At 45.2% G+C, this 20256-nt stretch overlaps 1 protein-coding gene across 1 annotated transcript in view; it reads left to right on the top strand.

The window, feature by feature from the left end:
- Positions 1 to 20256, top strand: part of POLR1A (RNA polymerase I subunit A) — a 361957-nt gene that overhangs the window by 50276 nt on the left and 291425 nt on the right. The window contains exons 7-8 of the mRNA XM_069204279.1: positions 2740 to 2826; positions 5648 to 5756. Coding sequence (XP_069060380.1) covers positions 2740 to 2826; positions 5648 to 5756 — 196 coding nt within the window. The remainder of the gene's footprint in view (positions 1 to 2739; positions 2827 to 5647; positions 5757 to 20256) is intronic.

The raw sequence follows: 20256 nt of genomic DNA, 5'->3' as shown, positions 1-20256 counted from the left end.
CTATTCTATCTATCAAACTTATATCCTTAAAAATAAGAAAACTTACCTTCAATCCAACCAACTTACCTATTTCTATTTTGTTCCAAATATCTCCCATATACACCGTATCAACCATTCATTCAATGCAATCTAAAAATACCAATTACAATACATTACCGCAAACAAATCAATTAATGTTACCCACTCCTAGTACCTAACATATCTTCAACAGTAACAGCCTTGCATTTTATCTTTTCTTAATTCACTAACAACACATTGCAAAATACTCTAAAGGGTAGAAGAGCCATAATAATGAAATATATGGTATTTTACCAGAATGCAAGAGCCTTAAATACGGCACACAAATCAATCATTATCAAAATATTCAGAACAGCAAGTCCACAGGATTCAGTATTCTCCAACAAAAAACATCCATCTCAAGTCAAAAAAGAAAAGAAATAAATAACCTTGAGTTATAGAGCAAACATTGTGTTTAGCTTAATTATACCCTTTACTATCTTACGTTTATATATAAAAAGAATCCCTGGTGCTTTTTCAACCTTAAAAATAAAAATAAACCGTAGACGTTTTTGAGGGGCCAGAGTGCCAGTGCAGGTAGAGATTCAGTGATTAAAGTTTTTGTTGTTGTTTGGTAGGTTGCCGCTGTTCTCTAGGAGGTTCTGGGAGTGGGCTGAATCCCAGTCTTTTCCTGTTATTGTTTTCCACCATCTGCGAGGGAGGCCTACGATGGTTGTTCTTCTTCTTTGTTGTGGGATGTTGAATTTGAAACTGTCCAGTTGGTCCAGGTGGTTGGTCTGAGTGAAGGGTGTAGGTTTGTTGATTGTGATATTGTTGAATGAAGAGACGACAGTGTCCAGAGTGACCGGTGAGTTTGGATACGTGTTGGGTGAATTCAAGACTTTCAATAAGTGCAATTGAGTTGGGGTCTGTGAAGTCGTCTAGGTGAAAGCTGAGCTCTCCAAAGAGGATGTAGGCACTGGAGTTGGTGATTAAGGGTTGACGAAGTCTACAATGTTGTTGGTGAAGTTGGCACAGGGTCTTCGGGGGACTGTAAACAAGGGTGCGCACAAGGTGAAGTTTAATGAGATATGCAGCTTGAAGGTGAGGTGCTTCATGTAGTTGGACTCAAAGTCCATGTAGTGGTGCAGCAAATCGTATCCTTGAAAATTATAGTGATTCCTCCTACGTCCAGTGTTGGTGGTCTTGCCTGATGATCTTATATCTGGCGGGGGGATGCCTGTGGCAAAGTCTGGAGCCATATGTTGGAGCAGCCATGATTCTGTGAATTAAAGAATGTCCAGAGCAGAGTAGTTCAATAGGTACCAAGTCTCTGTGGTATGTTTGATGGGTGAGCAGTTGTTGAGGTGTATGCATCAGAATGGAGTGTATGGAGCCTGGTTTTAGTGTGCTTGAGCAGGTTGGGTGCTGGGATTGTTGGTGCGTTTGTGGTGGGTGTTGGAGTGATGAGTGAGGAGTGTGGGTGTGCAGGTAAAGCAGCAGGAGGAGCAGGTGAAGGCTCCTTCTGTGTTGTTTGGTGCGGCATGGTAGCAATAGAGTGAGCGGTGGCCGGGGTTGAGGGTGTGGAGGAACATAGTAGAGAAAGTTATCTGTTGAGGAAGAATCTGGGCTCCTGGTGCTGGGCACAGTTAAGGCCTCAACAGGCACTGGCAGGCTTGCCTTTTTTGCACCTTTTGCATGCTAACGGCATGTCCACTATGCATCTGCGCTGTGGCCTCCATTAAGAAGATCCTGGGAAGAGAAAGGCGTTCAGGGGTGTATCGGCGTGGCTGGGAGCCAGCAACTGCTTGAGGAACAGGTGTAAAGTGGAGGAGGTGCTAAAAGATCAGGAAGGCACAGCAGGCATGATGCACAATAGAGGCAAAACATAGGACACAAACGAGTCGTGAAACAGTGACAAACCATGGCAACACAGTACCAAACAGTGGCAAAAAACTAGGGCACAAACAATGAGAGCAGTGACGCACAGTGGAAAAAACGGTGACCAACCATGGCAAAAATCAAGTGCACAGACCATGAAAAACAGTGACACGCAGTGCCTAAAACAGAGACACGAATGATCACATGATTCTATCCAGCTGTCTGGTTCTGGTTCTGTATCCTGGACACAGTTGCCTAATTCGTTGATCTATTGAAGGTACTAGTGTGATTTTTTAAAAATAATTGTTTATCCACCAGTATGTTGTCATTACAGTATATTTCTAGGTCATTGGTCCCCAACCTTTTTACTTATGTGGACCCCCACTATATCATTATTAGAACCCAGGGACCCTCCACTGAATCAATATTGGAATCTGCGGACCCCCCACTGAGTCAATATTGAAAGCTGGGGACCTAATCTGTTGATATTATTTAATTTTCTAAGCAGTTGCGCACCCCCTGAGGAGACTTCGCGGACCCCCAGGGCTCCAGGGGACCACAGGTTGTGAACCATTGTTCTAGGTGACTATTTTGATGGACAAATGCTACAAAACAGTAGCCTCAAACAGGGGTAGGAAAAGTAAAAATACAAAATAATGACGTAAAGGTCTAAGGAAGCCTTGAGGTTATGTAGAAAATATGCCACATATATCATGGAAATTGCAAATAATTCATAATTGATATTTGGTCTGTGTGATGTACTGAAATCGAGCGCTGGTAACATTCTTCATTACTTTTGATAAATCTGACTGCTTATTAGATGGAAAATTTGAGCAAACTGTTTAAATATTTCTTCCTTAGCGATTGACAACACACAATTGGGCAAGCGAGGTTATTTAACACCAAGCACGGCCAGGGAGCACATCATCTCCTTGTGGGAAAATGAAGGTATGTTTATAGCCTCTGCTATTGCTTTTATTGTCTTTTATAACATCTTTATAAAATTTCTAATTTGAATATTTTGTTTTCCATTTTGTTCATGCTTGCAAGACTTCCATAATTTAGGTTAATATGTTTTAACTCAGATAACCAGTGTAGTAATCTTTAATTTTATGTGCTGTACTCACTGAAATCCTTTTTAAGAAGATCAAATTGGTTTTCAAGGTAGGTGGAATAGTAGCAAGAAGCAAGGCCGTGACCACTATAACTTAATTAGTGGGAATCTGATGGACATAGCGGGAGGTCTGTCATCGGTATGGTCTGGCTGTCATGAGTAATGGTCAAAGGATTTCTAAATTTGGTCACATTGCCCCCATTTCTGCATCTCCTTCTCCATCATCAGCATTGTCCTGCAAGGTGCACTTTAGGTCTTGTCAACAGACAGCTTGTAGCTGTCTGTTCACAATTGACTTCTTGTGAGCCATACCAAAAACGTACAGTGGGCTTACACCTAGCCCACTGCTTATTGGTGTTTGGCTTGCTTGCCAGCCTCATTTGCTTGCTCCTTATTTAATCACTTTCCTTTCTGTTTGTGTGTTTCTCCATGAAGCATAACTTGTATTTACAATTGTTTTGATTGGATGACTTGTACCCTTCCACTGCTCACAATCAGGGAATTACTTTTTATTTGTCTTTGACCACTCCATAAAAGTGCAAATTTTTTCTAGTTCTCTCCCTATTGTGCTGCTTCTTTCCAAGCAACATGCCAACCCGAGCGTGTATTCCATGTTGCTCCCCGGACTCATTACCAGTCTGCATATTTTTGTTTTTTTACTTCCCCAGATTTGAGTACCTCCTTTACTTCCTCAATCCCTCGCTTCCCTCGTCTGCTCCTCCATTGCTTTACTGCTTCTCGCAGTCTTCTTTTATATTTGTACTATTTTGGAGGCTACCAATTGCCACAGGGTCCTTCCAAGAAGTTCTTTTGTACAAATACAATTTAGTTTTTTCTTACATTTACTGTTTCAAGTGTTGTCTGTCATCTTTGTTCAAAGCAAATAAAAGAAAATTGTACCTGCGTCACCCAGTAGACCTACATTTGCCCAGTGACACCTGTGCTCATATTTAGGCATTTATGGACATACATGATAGAGCATGTGTGCCAGCAGTGTCCATGTCCTTGCGCTTTGTTTCCCTCTTGTTTTTTTTTATGTATTGGCAAAGTCAGTGTGTCAGAAAGGCAAGACCTTTGCCAATGCTAGTTTCACCTGGGGCCTCTTATGGGCGTCAGTACAAATGCACTGGTATTTATACTGTTCACCCCAGGAATGGGCACAAGGGTGTGGGCACCCCTGTATGGCCCTTAGGTGTTACCAGAGGCCCTAAAATGCTTCAACTGGGTGTCCCAGCCTGCTGCATATTAGTGAGCTCTTAGGTGATCATATAAACATGATACACGGAATTACTGATTTGAAGGAACATAATAGTTGTTTATCTGTAATATTTACTATGTTTCGAAAATAAATGAAAAATTATCAAAAATAAATTGAGCTGTGAAACTTCCCTAGAACAATCCCTTTTAAAAACAGAGGGCAGCATTATTTGTATCCCTGTCTGAAATGTTTTTGCAGCAGGCTGAGATATTCTTCTTTATTTCACAGCACATCATATGAGCTAAGCATCTTATCAAAATAGCAATCCCTATGGAGAGCAACAACCTTTTAAAGAGGGTCTGGAGGAGCAAATCTCATCTACATGGTGTGACTTGTGAGAGAGAATGAACAACCGATGTGGCTCCGACAAGCATCGGCCTAAAAAAACGTCTTGTCAGTCTAGTACCCTTGGGCCATTTATAGATGCAAGGACAGGGCCAGTTCGCATGCATTTAGCTTTAAAAGTATAAAGTGTCTGTGAAAAAAAATGCAGTGTTGGATGGATGTTTGGGATATTTTCAATCCTGGCTGACCTCCTTCTTTGCTCTAGCATGCTGCTGTTGATACTCATTGCTGACTCGGGGGAAGGTGACTTTCGGAGACTAAGGTAGCTTATGAAATGACTAATAAGATAATGCAGGTCATACACTGAAATACTAAGCTTGCCATAGACCTCAGAAATTCTGTGGTGGGTTTGAGGTACTTCTGGGTCAGACTGACTGGCTTGCATCACAGCTCCTACCTCTGTAATCCCATTTTCCAACAGTGCTCTATAGTCAAAGCCTTCTAAAACCAGCTCTTCGTCTAACTCTGAGATGGCATCTGAAGGTTAAGGTGTACAAGAGGAAGTGGAATAGGCACTGTCCCTACAGAGTTCACACACTGTACATCCTTCTTGCGAGCAAGGACTATGGGTTTGCAAAACGTTCTACCCAAATCCCATCTTTAGTCTTCTAGAACACATATTCCTCCTCTCTGGCCTGATAAGGCAAATTCATACAGTGCTTAACGCTGCTATCTTACTTGTGAGGTGGAAATTGAAAGTGTTTATTGTGCAAACATGGTTGCCCAAAAATACATCTTTCGACTCTACAAAAAGCAATCCGACTTTTAGGTGCATCCCAGCTTGTCGTGGTCACCCTGTTCTGTTACAGATCTTTTGTGAAATCTCCTCGAAAAAGGCTAGATTGCACTTGGAAAAAGAACTCCATTTAACGTGTGAACTTTTTGACTTTTTAAAACCCATTTATTTCATTAAAAAAACTCTTGTTTCCGTTATTAAGTAATACTCAATAGTATACATCATAATGCTGTCTTGTATGTATTCTTCAGAGCCACTCTGTCAAATTTTTGATTTTTTTACAGTTTCTCCAAGTAACCTTGTTTTATTTATCTAGGGTTTTTTCTGAATCGCATCTTTTCTGGACTTGAAAATAGTGGAAATTTGGAGTCTGAATTCAGTCCCGATATGTTCTTTCTTGACCTCATTGCTGTTCCACCCGCTAGGTAAACGTGTATTTATTTAATCCATTTACTGAAGAAATTATATTTATTTAACTACCTTCCTCTTATGTCTCATGGGGAATTTACAGACTGCAAAAATAGAGACCATATAAGATAACTACCTATGTAAAGTTCGATCTGCACCCATTTCAACAGCCACGTTTATGTCCCCAAATATACTAGGACTAATCTTGTTTTATTACAGTCCTACAATAGCCAGGTCTGAGTTTTGCTGGAATTTACAATTTTAAAAGGTAGTAAAGTGTGTAAAGTGTTTAGGTAGATGTTTTGTGTGGCCTTTGTTTTTGCAGCAGGTTACCATTTCGAGTCATTCTATTGATGGTCTTTATTTTGAAAGTGTATATTTTAACATGACATTTGTTTTTAACTGTCAATAATTTTCCACTTTTACGTTTACAAGACCAAACTGGCATCACAATGCATCAGATAGCCTTCTCCGGGAGTAGATTGAATAAAGGTCTTATAAATCATAAACATCACAGTGAAAAACTTGAAAACCTATAAAATATTCAAATACGAGGGGGGCTGAAAAGATTCTAAAGCCCAAGCAGAACACCTTTTTGTAGAGACACTTTAAGCGTGAAGTAGTTTTACTAGTGCTTTAGACGTTTGCATATGTTCCAGCGTGTGCAATTATCTTGTCCCCAAAGGCAGAAAACATTTATTAGGAGTGAAGAAACGATGAAAGCAGAAGCAAGGGATCAGTGCTGGAACAGTAAGGAACATTAAAAGGCTTACAGTTTTGGAGGATTTGTACTGTGAAAACTTGACAGGCAACCTATTTATGAACATAAACACCAAGTGCTGGTCATGATGAAATATGATGTACAAAACAATGCATACTCAAATCTTCGGAAGACAGACAACACCACAGAAAGGAAATCATAAATATCCTTAACAGTGCAGAAAAATAATATATATTGTGGGATACAATGGCCACTGGTTTGCATGAGTGAGGAGATAAAGTGCTCCCCCTGGGCCGTCCTAGGCAATGCAAAATGTCATATGAGCCTTTTTAGTGTCTGGAAGATCCAAAACAGGGTACAGCAGAGAATCACAACTTCCCTTCTGCATCAGTCATTAATGGAGTTATATATACTCCTCTCCCTTAACTGCCCGCCAGCAGTGACAGCTAGTCCTGAAGATGAGCTATTATGACAAATTCAGATTGTGCTCACCTCAAGCAGCACTTGGAGGGGAACATCTTGTGGTAGCGTGCTGGTTGACGTGAGGAGCCGGGAAGTTTGGCGGGTGGCAGTTGGTGGTGAGTGATGAGGAGGTGCAGCAGCATTTTCTTGATGGATGTACATATTCTGGTATTCAGTATAAAGCTTCAAAATTACCTGCAAGCTGTGCCTTCCGTCATTATAGCACATTTGACATAGATAGCTAATCCGGTCAGCTGCCATGTCAGCTTTCCTTGTCCATGAAGTTGTTCAGCACAGTTTGACCTGGATCTGGACCTTTCTATGAATATGGCTTTGGGTGGAAAAGCAAAAGAAAGAGCCCATCAACCCATCTTTCTGTGATGGGCAATTGAGCACTTCCCTGAGGAGGTAAGTTATCCCCAGCGCCAGTGCAAATATTTTCAGAGTCCCAGGCAAAATGCTGTGTTGATATTTGGCCCCTGCTTTTCCTAGAATATAGCCATCTTCTGAGAGGGACTACTAACTGTAGATTCCTCACCTTTTGATTATTCCTCAGGCGTGAGACTGGAACTGGAAACTGTTCAGCGATACCTTTGCGCACTCATAGGTGCTACTGTGCTGCTCTGCACTGACCCCGTTCCCTCTGGAATTGATGTTCGTAGTCTTTATATCTGCCACTCTGGCACACTGACATCAGTTTCTTTCTCTTCACGCCACTAAACGTGGATCTGTTACGCTCGATCTCGTCTTTTAGAAACACTTACCTCAATATGTTCCTCAAAATTTCTTCAGTGTACAAGAGTGCTCACTCCCTAAAACATTGGGTTTCAAACCCTGTAGGGACTGTTGCAAACAAATGTGTGTGAAAGGGGCATAGCCTGGCAAGTGGCCGCGTAGACACGACTCCTGGCTACTCCCACTGTGGAGATTATAATCCTAACAAATTCTGCATAATCTGCATGGCTGAATGCCCTGTGGCCATAATCCGCATGGCTGAGTCCCCTGTGGGGGTGCTGTTGCTGCCCAGATGGCAAGCGGCCCCCATAAACTTTAAATTGTGCCTTGCCCCGGGTGGCAGTGTCTGAGAATCGCAGGTGCGGATAGCAGGCCCTGGTGTCGTTTGAAACACACCTTCAGTTATGGACCAGGGGGCCCTTAAGGGGGATTGGGCCCCGGAGCTAAGGCTCATCTCCCTCCCTCAGGGATCAGCATGCCGTGGAGGGCGCAGCTGGAGAAACCTGATGGCCGGCATGGCGGGAACACCGAGCCCTAATGCAAGATAGCAGGGGCAAGTAGGCAGATGGAATCTTGCTTTCTTATGGCGCCAAGGAGAGGTGACGGTGACTGAGAGCTTGATTGAGGTTGCTGGGACCTCTAGAGGCAAGGCCTACATCCAGGGTCGAGATAGTGAGAGACGCTGAGAGGAAGATGCTGGCGGTGGGCAGCGGCCCAAGCCCCGAATGTCCTGAGAGTACTGGGGAAGTGCTGAGAGGCCCAGTTGCTAGGACTGCACCTAGGACGGCCGGTCTCTGAATGGGGAGCTGCAAGCAAGCACCACCACCACCTGGTGCCATATGGCTGGAAAGATGGCAGAGTGTGCAACATGAACAGGCACCCATAAGGGCCCAGAGAGTGATGGCGGCCGCCAGGTGCTACGGGCTGGGCCCAAGTGGAACAGTACCAGAGACCTGGAGGGGCGCTGGCTGATGACCAGACCGCAGAGACAATGGGGGCTACTGGGGCAGAGGCTGAAGTGAAGCTACCATGGTGCAATGCACTGGATCCTTGTGTGCTGGCTGTGCCCCCGGTGTATTGCAGTCAAGCACACTTTGGGATCAGAGTATCCCGGTCGGCCAGTGCAGGGAAGGCGGTGGCACTTGACACCCTTCTGCCCATCCTGGGAAAAACCTGCCCCGGAGACCGGGCTGAAGCGGAAGGCCCTGTGGATGATGAGCAGGTAAAACCACGGGTCCAGTGCTGATGCGAATACCTGTTGGGCTTGCGATGACGACTGAAGCAGAAATGAGTCCAGTGTTGTGGGTCTGCTGGCCAGCGGGCTGTGACAGGGTGACCGTAGCTGTTTGACAACAGATAGTGGACCAACAGGAGAGTTGACAGTGCTCTGAAGGGCAAGCTGCCACAGTGCTGCCATAATGGGTAAGGTGAAGGGGGCAAGGGCAGCGCTATCTAACAAAATAGACCAGTATACGATCACTCTGCCTGATGCACCAGTGCTGGAACATGGGCAGGAGCAGCGTGCTGGAGTCCGGGACCCTGCCCCCCACTGTGACAGTACTCGTGGCTATGAAACAGTCCCGAGTTGCACAGGAGGGGAAAATGGACCTGATGGTCATTGAAATGAAGCATCTGCATGTGGACCTATGAACTACAGCTGTGGAAGATGATGTGGATGTATTAAAAAAGGAGGTTAAGTCACTGAGGGTTGCAGTGGCTGGACGTAAGAGTGCTATGTGTATGGAGAAGCGCCTGGATGAACCTGTGGAGTGATCCTGTTGGAACAGCAACCTTCTTGTGGGCTTCCCGGAACATGCAGAGGGCCCCTCAGCATAACTATTCCTGGAAGACTAGATTGTGATCACGATTAAGCCCCAGTAACTCGTAAGTTTTTTACAATTGAAATTACGCTCTGGGTGCTGCCGGTGGTCCCGCAGCCCGGGGCACCGCCTAGAATGATAATAGCTTGGCTTTTTAATTACAGCGACCAAGATGTCATACTGCGTCTTGTGCGTATGCATGCCCCCCTAGATTTACGAGGACACACAAATATTCATACACCCAGACTTCACCCTTTGGATCCAAGATCTCTGCAAGAATTTCCTCCCTGTTGAAAAGAAACTGAGAGAACAAAATATTTAGTATAGTATAGTATAGTCTGATGTTTCCTGACAAACTCAAAATCCAATATGATGGGCAAGCCCACTTTTAGGAATCTCCACAGGAGGCCATAGATTATCTGGACACACTGGGATACAACCATACTTCGGGATCTCCTATGCTGAGGGGGGCCTGAAACTGGCCTGTGCGACGTTCTGGCAGGAGCAGGAGATCTCTGCCGGTGGTGAGGAAGAACTCGGAGGCTGATGAAGGGGATGGGATCCTAGTATGCCCGGATGGAACTCTATAGTTTGCCACGTCGGGACCCTCAGCCCAAATCTCTTTTCCACAAACTCGACTATTACCTGATATCCTGAGCAAAAGCATGGATGCTGGCTAGTTGATCCAGACCCCTCGATGAGGACCTGGTTTGCCATATGGGGATTAGCTGGAGATGATTGCTGATCTGAGTGAGGGATGAAGACAATGAATGAACACAAGGAGCCCTGAAATATGGACACGGAACTCACTGTACAGGTTGGCCCTTGCACCTGGGTGAGGGGTACTGTGTCCACTGCAGACAAATGTTGAAGTGATAAATTACTGTATAATCTCCTGTGTCATGGATGACCTGACCCCTGCTGTGGCCGTTACTGCTCCTAAATACCCAGGTGACATGGAAATAATCCCAATATGTAATGTTTTTTTTTGCTCCACAGCGAGAGTGGCTGAGGACCCGTCCTCTAGAGGTTTGCTGAGTACCTATACTGGTCTTGCGACCTTTGGGGGACAAGGTTCCTTAGCCTTTGACCACACCCAGGGTTTAATTTAGTTTGCATTAGTTGTGGTGGGTGGGTTTTTATTTGGTGATCAGTACCCTTTTGGCTGATGTTTGTGCCGAAAGGAGCTCTGTGTATATTACCTAGGGATGGGAGGTTGAAGGGGTATTTGGAGGGAATGTTACGTCCTGTTGATATGTTTTAGTGGGGTGGTCCATATGCCAGATGGACATTTGATATTATACAGTGGGAAATATTGGACACAATGGGGGTTGAGCAAGATTTGTTGGATCTGATCAAACGCTTATATTCTAACCTTACTATTACAATTAAGTTTGGACAACATGGTGAAAGATCACAACCCCTTGCATCTAATCGGGACGTCAGGCAGGGCTCTACTTTGGCTCCTTTTTTTATTTCTGTTGTACATAAATGGCTTGTATAACTATTTATCTCAAAATGGCAAGGATTTTCCAAGGGTAGGTCTTAGACAATTGCCGATTTTATTGTATGCTGATGATGCCATTTTAATTGCTCGCACGGCTAATGGCCTACAGATCCATTTGGACCTTTTTTTAACACACACTCAGGATCTCGATCTGAAAGTCAATTTTAAAAAGTCGCATGTTATGATTTGCGGTTCCAAGAACACACGCACTAAAAGTTTTATAATGGGAGGGAACACTCTAACAAAGGTAAACAATTTTTGTTACTTAGGTCTGCACCTAAGTTCTTCTCTGTCATGGAAATTCCATTTGAATTTTAAACTTCAACAAATGGAAAGAAATGTCGAAGTAATTTTTCGCTTCGCTCGCTGACTGGGGCATAGACCGGTACACCAGATCATTACGCTTTATAAGTCTAAATGTGTCTCGGCGGCAATTTATGGGGATGGCCTCTGGGGATATACCAGCTCAATTACTCTACAACGGGCAGAGAATACATTTCTTCACCGGCTACTTATGGTACCCAAGAACGTAGCGAATATTATATGCCATGAGGAGCTGGGGATTGGTTACATTACAGATTTGATAGATATTGCCCCCTTTCTCTTATGGATAAAAGTATGGTTAAATCCGGTGGCTACCTTAACACATGAGTGTGTAAAAGACTGTATTTCATTAGCAAACCATAACAAAATTCCATGGTTAAACTTTGTTCATAACTGCTTCCGAAACTTGGACTTGGAGTCTATGTATCTTAAACCAGAGCTCTTGCCCGCCAATGCGAAGGAAATTGTTACATTTCGATATAAAGAGTATGTTATGAATTCTAGATATCAAGCGGCAGAGAAATTGAGTTCTTTTGCTTCATATGTACAAATTCCATCCTCAAATTTGTTAGAACCTTATTTTGTTTGGTTTCCAATTCCCTCCCTATACTCTTTACTTGTACTTTTTAGACTCAATATGATACATTTTAGATTGGCGTTTCCAACAAAATGCGTGTGGGAAAAAACATTACCATCATACCCTTGTGACAATTTTTGAAACAAAGTACAGTCACTTCATTTTATTTTGTACACTCTATTCAGCTACTAGGGAAACTTTTTTACTACCTATCTTGCGTAATTTGCACACCTCATCTTATAAAGAAGGATTGATTGGCATTCAAAGCCTCTCGTCCAAACAAATATGTAGCTCCATTTTAAGTTTTATCAAATCTGCTATTATTATTAGGAATCGATATGAATCAGTAATGTGATTATTTATTAATGGAATCTAGGTATTGTTTTATTGCTGTACATTATTTTATAAGTATTTATTATCTTATATTTAGTAGGTTCAAGTGGCACGTTTAGGTACCATAGACCTGTAGATTGAAGAGTCTTGCTTTTTGAAATATGCAATAAGTATTGTATTTTATGATGATGTATATGTATGCATGTGTACTTTTATGGCAATACGCCGAATAAAGTTATTTGACTGACTGACTGATATTATACAGTGGGCACTGAGGCCCATTGGTGGGGCACTGATACCTGAATGCCACAGATATGCAGAACACATGATTAGTGCCAAGTTCCTCACATGGAATGGGTCAGTGCTGAATAGACCGGAAAAACTCTATAGAGTGTATACCTACTTAAAAAGATATGGTATTGCGATCACATTCTTGCATGGAAAAAACTATTATGGGGAGATTGCATGCCAGCCTGTGGAAAAAATGGAGAGGGCAAGTGTATGCTACTTCCTGTTCTGGATTTGCACGAGGGGCCCTTGTATGGAAAGCCACTGGGATCCTGTTTCGGAAGACACAGGTGTGTGTGGACCTGGAGGAGAGGTACGTTATACAGTATTGGATGCTCCTGAAATCTGTCCCATTAGCATTTCTGCACCCAATGCAGATAGTGCCGACTACTTTGGGTAGGTAGTGACAGCAGCACAAGGTTACATGCCTACTGAGATTGTACTAGCTGGCGACCTTACTTGTGTTCTGGATGGGGATTTAACTATATGTCCCCCACGGGAGGGCACAAAGCCAAATATGACTGAAGCCCTCAAGCAGGCTATGGCAGGTATAGCGCTGGTAGATACATGGCAGGCCCAACAACCATTGAGCATGCACATATTCCCTTTATACGCCAGCAGCCTGAAGGATTACTTCCTGATACAGGCAGACGTAGCGCTGAGAGTGACTGACAAGGCATACTTGCATAGATATCTGTCGAGCGACTCCTTGGCTAGACCCATATGCTGTGTGCTGCTGTGGGGGATGAGAGCAGGACCTGGTCTTTAAGGGGGAAATAGCTGAAGCCCTTAATGATTATTTTGCGCACAATTGGGAGAGTACCATGCGTAGGGCGGTGGAGTGGGATGCTGTGAGATTGGTGCTGAGAGGAGTGTGTATGGCTGCTTCCACAGCTATACGTCAAACCTTAGAGAGAGAGATCTGACTATCCAGGAAGGGAAAATGATTGCATTAGTGTCAGCCCTCCGACATAATTAGGAAGTTGTCCAGGAATGGGGCAGAGCCAACCAATGTGTGTATTCCCTATTGGATTATCTGTAGAAACCTGTGCAGCTCTCCTATGGACGGCGCTTGCACATGGAGGGAGCTAGAGCAGGGTGACTGGTTGATTGAGCACGGGCATAACACACAGCCTATTCTGGCTGTCAGAGATTGGACAGGTCGAGAGGTCTGTTAGAAATGGGATCTGTAGTGGGCAGTGGTTTGCACCCTGTCCGAGCAGAGACCTTCACTCCAGTCAGGGTAAGCCAGCCACACAGCTAATATAAGCCATGCACGCCTCTTTGGTAGCTTTATACGAGCAGTCAGGCTTTTATGAAATTACCCTCTTTTTGGCACTGTTACCCCCACTTTTTGCCTGATGTCAGTGTGTTTTGACTGTGGATCCTGCAAACCAGGACCACAGTAACTGTGCTCTCTCCCTCTGGATTTGGTTGTCCATAACTTTTTACTCCCCACAATTTGCATACTGGTGCCCCCATTTGTGTCCCTAGTATGTGGTACCTAGGTTCCCAGGGCTTTGGGCCACCAGGGGTTGCCCATGGGCTACAGCATGCATTATGCCACGCATGGGAGCCCATGCAAAGTGTGTTTGCAGGCCTGCTATTGCAGCATGCGTAAAAGGGTGCATGCACCCTTTTCACTACAGGTCACTGTAAGTCTCCCCTATGGTATGCCCTCCTAGCTCAGAGGACAGGGTTCAGGTACCTGTGTGTGAGGGCACCCACGCAGGAGCAAAGGTGCCCCCATGAGCTCCAGCTCCATTTTCCTGGGCTTTGTAAGTGCGGGGACGCCATTTTACATATTTACTGGAAAATAGGTCACTACCAATGTCCAGCTACATAATGGTAACTCCGATCCTGAGTGTGTTTGGTATCAAACACTTCGGATTCATGCCCCAATACTGTTGCCAGTATTGGTTGTAAGATCCATGCACTCTGGGGGCTCCTTAGGCTTGTTGATGGACTGCAGCCCTTCTTTGGATGTGGGACATCAACTGCATCACTTCTGGAACTCTTCCTCTGCTGCTTAGCTGACTTCTGGTCTTCACTGTCGTCCTAGTCCTGCATCTCCAGAAGGGTGGGTAGTGGCTCCTGCCCCAACTGGACACTCCAAGTGGAACTGGACTTGGTCCCCTTCATTTGCATGTCCTCTTCTGGCTGGATCCACCTTCTGTTATTTGCATTCTTGCTTGGGTCCTTTCACAAAGTTTCTCTGTGGGTTTGGGAAAAACCAGGTACTTACCTCTTCTCTCCTGGTCGCTGGCGGACACTCTGGTACTTACCTTTTGGGGCTCCCAGTTCCTCTACAGATTCCACTTACCTCGGAATCTGGAATCATTCACATTACATTTTTTTAGTATATGGTTTGGTCTCCCCCTAGGGTCACTACTGTCTATTGTTATTGCACTGTTTTCTATTACTTTTTATGCTCATTCCTGACAACTAAGATTTATTTAATACTGGGTTTACTCACCTTCTAGTAGAGTATTGCCTATATAGTATTCTAGTACTTGTGTCACTAAAATAAACCACCTTTATTTTTTTTACACTGTGTGGTTCTTTCACGTGTGTAAGTGCTGTGTGACTATAAGTGGTATTGCATGTCTCCTAGATAAACCTTGGCTGCTCATCCACAGCTACTTCTAGAAAGCCTGGCTTTCTAGACACTGACTACACCTCACTAATAGGGGATACCTGGATCTGGTATAGGGTGATAACACCATAGGTGCTCACCAAACACCAGGCCAGCTTCCTACAAGGCTTATCTCAGAGGAAATGTATAAAGTATTTGTACAGACACACACAGTGACACAGTGAAAATACTACAAAAGGACTCCATACCAGTTTAGAAAAAAAGCCAACATTTGTCTGAATAAGACAAGACCAAAACGACAAAAATCCTGACTGCTTGAGCCAAGCTACCAAGGGGGTGAGCAGGGGTTATCTAAGGTGTGGTCTCCCTTACCCTGACAAATGTGAGGGTCCCTATGTGGACAGGGTGTAAACTGACTGCCAACTAGAGACCCCATTTCTAACAGGGATGCATTCAAAACATTTGGCCTGCAGCCTTGACAGTTTGTTCAGCACACAAGAATTGCTGCCACAGTCCGAGAGAGCTGGCCTACGTTCCTTTATGCCCATGAACCCACACAAACATTGGTCACTTTGTTAACCATGACAGGGAGCCGGGTGCTCGTTACACACTTGTATCGGGCAGTGTGGACTGATGTGCCAGAGATGCCCTTGAAGGTTGAGAAGGCTTGGCAACAGTTTAGTAATGACCATGTTACGGCAGAGGACTGGGCCAGAATACACAGAGTAGTGCGAGAGGTATTGATCAATACACAATTTAAGCTCATACAATTCAGTATCATCCACATCGCCCATCTATTCCCTAATATTTACCTGCTATAAAGCCAGTTAGGGACCCAGGCTGCATGCACTGTAGGAGTGTACTGGCAGGTATTATCCATGGGGTGTGGTGCTCTCCTCTTGTTATGCAATTCTCGATAGAGGTTAGCAAACAGCTCGATAGGGCCACAGTTGGGGCCATTCCCAATACGATTTGGCAATGCCTCTTGGGTCTGCTACCCAAAAGGAAAAATAAGAAGCTGAGTAGGAAATTTACGCTGCTCGGTTTGACTCTGGCTAAGCGGCGCATTGCCATTTTATATAGCTGAGCCTGAAACCTCCCATTGCAGTGGAATGGTAGCGTGATTTGATAGAATGGATGGGAGCAGAGGAGGTCCATGTGAAAAAAGTGCACCGGGATGAGAAATTGGCTGATGACCTGATCTTGTGGAGAGCTACGATACATGCCCTGATTTGCCAAACCCCCTCACCCTCCAACCCGAATCACCCGAGGATGATGGATCCCCACATGGAGGTTCTGTTGGGGGAACAAAGGGAGATCCTTGACATGAGCACTCTTGGAGGTGTATTGAGGGCAGCACTTGAGGGGTGGGGAGGCTGGGCCGAACATTCCAGTTCTGGGAGGACACAGCAGGACTCTTTAGGGAGACATTGAGCCATACTGGTTGGATTATCTGATGGGGCACAGGGGATGGGGGGGCGGGGATGTCTGTAAAAGATCTCTATCAAGTGTGTCTGTGGTGTCTGGGGTTGAGTCACAACACCGAGAACTGCAGTGGCTGCTCAGTGATGAACCTGGAAGCCATCCGAGACCACAAAGCCTGAGGTTTTGTCTCGGGCCGGTTCCCACTCAAGAAGTCAGCCATCTCCAGATTCATGTTTTTGTTGGGTTCCAAATCATCTGCCAAAAAGAAACACCAGAAAGTGAAGTGGAACTAAGCCCCCACTTCCCACTCACATTCTCATGAGCAGGAGTGGGGGGGAGCACCATGGCTCTTGCTCCTGGAGTCTTCTGACTTTGGAGGCAACCGTCTAACTGGTTCCATCACAACCCATTTCTAGGGCTGTCTGTCACTTCTCAGCAAACCAACAACAAGAGTTTTGTGCAGCCATGCTCCTGTTCTTTGGATCCTTGTTGATTCCTTCTGGCGTGCCTTGAGGCCCTAGAGATGCGTTTCATCTGAAGTACCGCCAGCAGCTTTGCCCTCGGTGTTATTTGGAGCCCCCGAGCCAGTCACAACTCCCCCAGCTCTAATTTTGACTATACTTCCAGCACCATGGTTCACGCGGGCCCCTGAAACTATGGCACTGAATCAATCAACGCTGGATGAAAAGGTACCAATAGTCTGTCCAACTCTGAGTGGTGGTTATCCAACCTCGACCGAAGTTGTGTCTGATGACAGTTGAGGTGCCTCTGCCTTCACTTGATCTGCCAAACGCACCCTACACTCACTTTTTGGCATTGACTCGGACAGTGATCTTCATGTGGGTGATGAGTTTGCTGAGCCCTACCAAAATGATAATTGGTATCATGGCTTACAGGAGGCTAGTTGTCTCCGCCTTTGCTGAAATGGGCCTGCTCTCCCTCCCTGGACCAGCCACAGAGGAATCCGCTTTCTATACTATTGTAATGGGTACAGGAGACAAAGTCCCTGACCTCCAACTCCTCACCTTGGAGGCCAAAACTAATTTATTGGCAGAGGTTCCACAGCTGGGACAGACATCTTCTGAGCCCCTTTAACCATTCAATGAGGCACAAACAAATACCTGTCGGTAGTGTGGGCCAAACCTTGCACTGGCCCTCCACCCAACAGACAAATTGTGAGATGGCATTGCCCTGCTCTTGGTGACCTTGCATTACTCTCTTAGTATCTTTCCCTGAAGTTTTGTGGTTCAAAGGTCCACAGGCAGGTCTAACCCAAACACCTGTCCTCCTGCTCCCATCAACTGGGTTCCCTGGCGATGTCCAGCCCTCCCTTATGGACATGCACCTTGATGGGGTTCATTTATTTGGGGACAAAGCTGATTCTGCTTCAGAGCTTTTCAAGGAAAGCAGGAGTTCTGCACGCTCTCTGGTCCTCTCCATCTCACACAACTGCACCACCCTTACCGTTCTGTTAATAGATTTGTTAGAACTATTCCTTACTGCCAGCCTCAGCAAGGAACTCAACAGATTTGCAGTCAAGGCTGTGGTGCCCATTGTCCCCATAGCCAAGGTCAACTGGCTGTGCAAGCCACTGTCCCTCCTCTATAGCCCCACATCCAGAGCACCTTTAACATGGCGTTAGTGTAGCACAGCCACCTGGTGAGTGGCAGGATCCAATGATTCTTCCTGGATTGTCGAGTAATAACTTCAGACATGTGGTTCCCACATATTGCCTGCAGGGGCTGTGCGTTAACCTTCCACTTGTCTCTGTTACATTTTACACTATCCTGCCTTCCTCCCCCAGTGATGGAGGACCATATCTCCATTTTGAGGCAGGGGTACAAGGCCTTTTGGTCAACAGGGCTATCTAGAATACTAGCACCAGAATTAGGTTGTGGTTTTATTTCCACGGCTTGCTGGTGCCCAAGAAGGACGGAGGCCTTCGTCCTATTTTAGACCTGTGCCCTCTCAGCATCTTCCTCAAGAAGGAGAAATTCTGAATGCTCACCCTGTCCCAGGTCTCATCTGCTCTCGATCCTGAAGTCTCTCTGGTGGTGTTGGACCTGGAGGACGCCTATTTTCATATATGCATCCTGCTGGCCCATCAGCGCTATCTGTGGTTCATGTTCAGACACAAGCATTTTCATTTCTCTGTGCTCCACTTTGGTCTCACCAGTGCCCCTCAGCACCAGTTCTCAGAAGTGATGATGGTTTTGGCAGCACATCTCCGGAGGTCAGGTGTGTACTGTACCAGTCTTCCCCTACTTCGAAGACTGGCTGTTGAAGGCGTAGTTGCTTCAGGCTAGGCGGTCCACTATCAGCGTGCCAAAGTCACAGAGCCGGAGCCATTCTGAACACGGTTTAGTTTCATGCCTTTCCCCCAGGAAAGGGAGTACAGGACATTCAGTCTATGATCCTGGTCTTTCAGCATCTGTCCTGGATTTTAGAGAGTTAGCCTCTCAGACTGCTGCGATTGATGGCCATTTGCATCCTTTTGGTTGAGCATGCCAGGTGGCTTATGCAGGCGATGCAGTGGAACCTGAGGTCTCTGGTCCCAACATCAAGGGGACCTGTCTTACCATGTCTAAATCTCTGCGGAGAATGCAAGAGACATGCAGTGGTGGCTACTGGCCCGTGATTGGGTCCGTGGCGGACCCCTCTCTCTGCTTCACTCAGAGCCAACAGTAGTGACAGAAGCTTTGCTTCTTGGTTGGGACAGGCACCTGGGGTAGGTGGAGTTCAGTCCTGGATCCATATCAACCTTCTGGAGCTGAGGGACGTAGGTTTGGTGTTGAAAACCCTCCTCTTCCTCCTCCTCGTCCTCATTTTTCTGCTTCTTTGTCTTCTGCTTCTTCTGCTGCTCCTCCTTCTACTTCTTCTTCTGCTTCTCCTCCTTTTTCTTCTCCTGCTTCTTCTCCTTCTGCTCCTTCTCCTTCTTATAAAGTTCAAAACTGTTGCCTAAAAAAGGCATCCTGAAGCTAAATTAAACAAACGCCCATCTAGATATAGAAGAACTTTAGAGCTTATAGAGCTAGGTCTTTAATGCTTTCTTAAAGGCATAGTGATAACTAACAGAACAAAGGGAGTCCGGCATACCGTTTCATAGGCATGCCGCCTGTACAGAAAATTATAATACTTTGTACAAGAGGGCAGAGATGCATTGGCAGCAGAGGTAGAGTTTTACTGAGTACCCTCATTAGCCCAAAACAAGTGGAGGATAATTTGTTAACGTGAGTGGAGAACTACAGACCATTATCCATATAAACTCCTAGATTTCAAATGGCTGACACTATTATCCAATCGGAGCTTTCCTCCAGTTGCCAAAATTTGGCTGCCAAAGGTTTCCAAAGAGACACTGAAAGACAATCCATTACCTTAGTCTTGTGTCCATTAAACTTCATGGAGTTAGCTCTAAACTACTGTGAGACATCTCGCATGCATTAATGGAAAGCTGTCATTGGAAATTGTGAGGTACTATCCAAAGTGAGGATTAGTTGAGTGTCATCAGAATAATTCACAATTTTTATGCCAAAAGATCTAATATGCTTAGTGGCTTTAAATATACATGAAATAATGTAGATCTTAGTAATGGGCATGGGGGCACCTCCCCCAGCCTCCCTTGCTAGCTGCTGATCAAAGGGAGGCTGGTGCCATTGCTCACGGACAACACCACCAGTGTGTGTTACTGCCACAAACAGGGCAGGGTGGGGGGTCACAGACCCTGTGCCA

Source organism: Pleurodeles waltl, chromosome 1_2, assembly GCF_031143425.1.
Source record: "Pleurodeles waltl isolate 20211129_DDA chromosome 1_2, aPleWal1.hap1.20221129, whole genome shotgun sequence".
NCBI lineage: Eukaryota > Metazoa > Chordata > Amphibia > Caudata > Salamandridae > Pleurodeles > Pleurodeles waltl.
The sequence above is the reverse complement of the archived record's forward strand: the minus strand, read 5'-3'. Positions and strand labels throughout refer to the sequence as shown.